Here is a 6,000-nt window from a genome sequence, read left to right as displayed (position 1 = left end):
TCACCTATTTACATCTTTATAACACACAATACATACTCTCACAGACACAAAGAGACTTCTGTAATGTTACTTTTCCAGTATATTAGTGATATATTAGTTATGCTTATGTATTTTACACCAGGGCACTGATGAACTCTTTCACTCATACAGTATATTCTGACTTACCATGTTTAATTTCCAGGTAAATCTCTGTAAAGTTATCTAAGTTTCCCACTCCTGTCTTCACAGCACACCAGTATTTTCCTTGATCTTCTGTTCTCAGATCAGTGATGGTGACGGTGAAGATGTGGGTCATTGTGTTATCGGTCAGAGAGAATCTCTCGTCTTTAGCTGCAGATCCAGATTCAACAACTTTGTCTTTATAAACTCTCCAACATTCTCCTCTGCAGAGATATTTCTTATATGTTTCATATTCAGACTCATAGGGACACCGTATTTCAACTTTTCCCCCTTCATAAGCAGTGAAAGTCAAGATCTTCATCTCACATGCCACCACTAAAACATAAAGAGAGAGAAACAGCTCAGAGCAAACATGGACCTGATTGAGAACAGGTGCTGAGAATAAACACAGAATAAACTCTTACCTGACATGATGAGCAGCAGGTTAAATATGAGAAGTTTATGATCACAGATGAGGATCATTCTGCTTTATCTGTGTGCTGCTGGTGGACAGACTTCATGAAGAACTGCTCTCTCACACACACACACTCTCAGTTTCTCTCTCTCTCTCTGTTATTTGCTCCTCCTCTCTAAGAAATACAATGTCTGCAGCAGGAGCTCCCTTCATTAAATAAATTCAATATTACTTTTTGTTTTTTTGTTTTGTTTTTTTCATTTAGTAGACACAAATAAATTCAGTCTTGGTTTTTAAGTACACTTAAGACTGAAAATATATTTCACCAACACTGATCATCATAACTAAAAGACAACATGCACTGTTAGATAAAATTATGGACCTCAGCAATAAAGTCAAACGTTGTCTGAAGAACAGAGTAGAACACTTATATAGTAACTTATAAAGCAAAATCTAGAGCGTTAACCAACTCAGAACAAAGGAAATCTAAATTCATGTATGGTCTCATCATCCATATTAAAGAAGCATTCTTCTCACATTCACATTCTTCTTAAAAGTATTATACTGTGTTTAACCTGCATATGTGGTCACTTAGTGTCACTATGATCCAATAATTACATTGGTGTCCATAATGAGAGGATGAGCATATCCAACAAAACATTATTTTGATTTGTTCAATTTGCATATTACGTATTATTGTAATATGTGGTGTTTGCCTGAAAAAAGTGTGAAAACGCAAAAATGAAGAATGATAAAAGATTCAGCAACTGTTAAACTGTTTAGCTGTTCTTTCACATACAGTATACAGAAACATGTACCTGCACTTACTATATACAATAAACTCCTGTAAACATGCTCACAGTGGGGTATAGTAAGTCTTGTCTAAAACAGTGACTTTCCTTCACTGAAGAATGAAATTAGAAGACTGAAAGACTGTGCAAAAGAAATTTGTGTGAACAACAATTTACTACCACAGGAAACAATCGGGATCGAGCACTAATGGCTCATGATCCACTGCCATGTATCTTTCCAAATATAATAGCGTACATTCACACAGCAGCAGAATACAGTTGATAATCCTGTATGAGTATTAATATGGTTACACTCACACAGAACCAAACTGTGTTTAACTCCACTTTTAGACATACGCTCACAAACTTCCCTAAGCACTTTTCCCTTGAGTGAATCTACTCCACCCCAATTTACCCCCATGTAACTCAAGTGTCAAAAAACTGTAAATACTATCTCAGCTCCATTGTGTATTCAAGTGATCAAGGGTTTAGGACGTTCAATGTAAACACATTTCAAGGGATCCACCAGTAGTGGGCACTCATGCAACATAAGTGATGACGTACATCTGAGTGAATGAGACGGAGGGAAGTTAGCGAGGGAAGGGCATTAAAAAGTAGACTTAAACCCACACTATAAAAGAACGTCTCAGGTTATGTCTCTCTCAGGGAACGAGACACTGCGTCCCGAAGGGGGCGCTATGGGAACGCCCTCAGCGTGAAAGCGTCTGATGCACGTGTGTCAACTAGTCCAATGGCGAGAGTGAACGTGAGTGGCGAGGATCAGCCCGCCACATCACAGACTTCCTTGAGGAAAACCCCCAACATCAAGGCCTTGGAGGCCGCCATACTCCTAGTAGAGCGAGCTCTGGCAGACAGTGGATACTGCTGGCCGGAGACCTCATACGCAAGTGATATAGTCTCAACTATCCACCTGCTAACCAATTGTATGGACGCAGGGAGACCCCTAATTGCGCGGTCCAAAACAAACAGTTGATCTGAGGTCCTCCACAGGGCAGCTCTGTGGATATCAGGTGTCCAGTGCTCACACTGGACACACAAGAATCCACTTTTCCTGGTCTGGATCTGAGAACAGAGGACAGAAAGCTTGCAGCACTATAGGCCGTGTCATATTGGTCAGAACCTTAGGTATATAACCCGGTAGGGTAAAGGAACACTTTGACCATCCCTGGTGCACACTCAAGGCACGTAGGGGATACAGATATGGCCTGAAGGTCTCCTACTCTTTTAGGGAAGAAATGGCAAGGAGGAAAACAGTATAAACAGAATCAAGCGGCTCAAATGGAGCTGCAGATAAGCCTTCCAACATAAAGACCAACTCCCAAGCAGGAACCCTAGTGCATGTTGCAGGCCTCAGCCTCAGAGTGCCACGAAGGAAACGATACCTCAAAGGGTTATTCCCCACAATTGTACCAACCACAGGGACATGGTACTGCAGAAATACGAGGATAGTTTCCTTGTGGTTGGAGTTCTGGAGTAAAATATGTTCACCACAACCTCGGTTGAGAGACCAGATACTATGAGTTGGGCCCCCTCAGGGGCCAAACCCACAGGTTGAATACTTCTGGGCGGGGTGAAAAATCAAGCCCGTTGCATGAGATAGGTCTCTCCTGAACGGAATCTCCGAGGGAGAGCCGTCAAGGATAGACACGAGGTCCAAGAACCATATCCGACTATGGCCAGTAAGGCGCTACTAGCAGTAGACTTATCCCTTCCCGGCGAATTTTGTCCAGAACTCCTGGGAGCAGAACAATTGGGGGGAAAAAACTTACAGACGTAGCCTCGGCCATGTCTGTACCATGGCATCCAGTCCAAGAGGAACTGAATGTGTAAGGGATAACCACAGTGGACAGTGCGTCGTATCCTGAGACGCGAAAGATCCATATGAGCTTCACCACTTTGGGGTGAAGTCTCCATTCCCCTGGCCTCAGCCCCTGTCTCGACAGGATGTCTGCTCCTATACTGTAGGTCCCTGAAATAAGATTGTTCTCGAGGAGAGCATCTTCCCCAGGGACCACAGGAGGATCTGGTGCGCCAGATAGTGGGCGCAAACGCAAACCCCCCTGTTGATTTATATAAGAGACCATCGATGAATTGTCTGTTTTCCAGACAGCTCGATGACCTCTCAGGTCTGGGAGGAAGAACTTCAACGCATTGAAGCCCGCCATTATCTCCAGGCAATTAGTGCCACGACAGATGATGACTCCTCAACAGCCCTTGAGCTGAGCGGCCTTCCATTACCACTCCCCAGCCTGTGAGAGAAACATCTACCATGAGAGTGACTCAATGATATTAAGCTCCTAACACAGGTCCCTGGGACAGGAACCAACTTTTCTTCCATATAACCAAGGCGCGGAGACACCGCTGCATGATCTTGATCCTAGAAAGTGGATTCCCCCTCAGGGAAAACCCTTGGTCCTGAACCACCACTGTAAGGGTCTCATGAACAGCAGGCCAAAAGGTATCACCGTTGGACACAGCTGTCATCAGACCCAACAGTTTTAGAAAACTGTTTTACAGTGAGTGACTGGCCTAGTTATATTTCCTGTGTGACTGAAAAGATTGCAGCAATACGAGTGGGCGACAGAACGGCCCGCAGCGTCACTGAATCCATACCATGCCCAGGAAGGTGGTTCTCTGTAATGGAGAAAGCACACTCTTCTTGGCGTTCAGCCACAACCCCAATCTTTTATGAGCAAGAACAACATCTCAATGTTGAACTGACCATCTGTTCCGACTGCGCTAATATTAGCCAGTCATCTTATCAGTTCATAATGCGTATGCCCTGCAGCCTGAGCAAGGCCAGAGCTGCATCTACGCATTCCATGAATGTGTGGGGTGATGGAGCTAGACCAAATGGAAGAACCTAATATAGGTATACTTTGCCCCTGAAAGCAAACCCGAGGAACTTCCTATGCTGTAGAAGGATGGAGACATGGAAGTATGCACCCTTTAGAACTATCATGACAAACCAGTCCTCGGATCTGGTTTAGAGTCAACATTTTGAACCTAAGTCTCCTGACTGACTGATTCAAATGATTAAGATCTAATATAGGATGCAACCCTCCATCCTTCTTTGGAACAAAATAGTAGCGGCCCTAAAAACCCTAACTCTCTGCTGGGAGGAGGAACCCATTTTGTAGCTCCTTTCGCAAAAGAGTTTACTTTCTGTTCCATTACCAGAGCCTGCCCATTGAGATACATCTTTGGCAGAAGCCTCAACTCTGCCAGAAAATCCACAAAAGGGAACCAGCCTCTCAAGACTGGTCTCTGGTATACCTAGAGCAGCCACTTTGGTGACCTGAAATACACTGGCAGGAAATAACCCATTTGACTGCTTTATGACCCTCCTCAGAGGGTGCGAACCTGATGCAGCATCGAGTGAGCGCTGAATCAAAGCTTGCTGGAAACCGCTGCACCCCAGAGCACTAAGAGTGATGGGGTTGGCAGATCGGTCCCCTGAGGGCAACGAAGTGGCACGGGCACCGTATACGGAGGTGTACACCGCTCCACCCCGCAGGGGGCTGCCCCAAGAAGCCTAACACCACAGGCGTCAGGATCTACATGAAAGGCTGAACTAATACATGAATCTAACTACTTAAAGTCAGATAAATATGTATTATTTTAATTTCTCAAAATTAAAATTACAGCCAACTGTCCATTTAATTCCTCAAAATTAAATGCAGCAAATGATCTATCAGACAAGTTAATACGGTCTGAAAGAAATGCTATGTATATATAGGCATATAGCCATACACACATCAAATTCATTTAATCTCTCAAAATTAAAGAGATATTAGTGCAGACATATAGCTTTTAAAAACCAGGCAATATCCCACTTAATTCCTCAAATTAAATGCATCAATGAACCACCAGACAAGTGTACACGGTCTGAATAATTGGTTGAATATTTATAACTGCCGTCTGCACACCCTAATCTACGCGTTGCCACGACAAACACGAGATTAGAGCCACATAAATTCTTTATTGTAGTTTGCAGACTCGAAATCTAAGCGTCGCCTCGGCAGACGCGAGATCAGAGCCACTAGAATCTTTATTGCAGTTTGCAGACACGAAATCTACGCGTCGCCTCGGCAGACGCGAGATCCGTGCCACTAGATTCTTTATTGCAGTTTGCAGACTCGAAATCTACGCGTCGCCTCGGCAGACGCGAGATCAGAGCCACTAGAATCTTTATTGCAGTTTGCAGACACGAAATCTACGCGTCGCCTCGGCAGACGCGAGATCCGTGCCACTAGATTCTTTATTGCAGTTTGCAGACTCGAAATCTAAGCGTCGCCTCGGCAGACGCGAGATCAGAGCCACTAGATTCTTTATTGCAGTTTGCAGACTCGAAATCTAAGCGTCGCCTCGGCAGACGCGAGACCAGAGCCACTAGAATCTTTATTGCAGTATGCAGACACGAAATCTACGCGTCGCCTCGGCAGACGCGAGATCCGTGCCACTAGATTCTTTATTGCAGTTTGCAGACTCGAAATCTACGCGTCGCCTCGGCAAACGCTTGATCCAAGGCTATAGATTCTTATTGCTTAAGACTTTATTCCCTCGAGGAAAAAGCCAAGAGGAGCAGAGCTAAAAATCTCGATAGTGCATCAC

General features: G+C 44.3%; 1 protein-coding gene across 1 annotated transcript; it reads right to left on the bottom strand.

Annotated features, from left to right (window-relative positions):
* On the bottom strand, positions 1-709 carry LOC125273080 (CMRF35-like molecule 5). The gene is made up of 3 exons (XM_048198349.1): positions 585-709; positions 166-495; positions 1-14 (listed from the first exon to the last, which is right to left on the bottom strand). The coding sequence occupies exons 1-3, from the start codon at positions 640-642 to the stop codon at positions 1-3; spliced, it is 402 nt and encodes a 133-aa protein (XP_048054306.1). The 5' UTR covers positions 643-709.
* Positions 710-6,000: the final 5,291 nt, after the last annotated feature.

This window comes from Megalobrama amblycephala, linkage group LG7 (assembly GCF_018812025.1).
Source record: "Megalobrama amblycephala isolate DHTTF-2021 linkage group LG7, ASM1881202v1, whole genome shotgun sequence".
Taxonomy (NCBI): Eukaryota; Metazoa; Chordata; class Actinopteri; order Cypriniformes; family Xenocyprididae; genus Megalobrama; species Megalobrama amblycephala.
The sequence above is the reverse complement of the archived record's forward strand: the minus strand, read 5'-3'. Positions and strand labels throughout refer to the sequence as shown.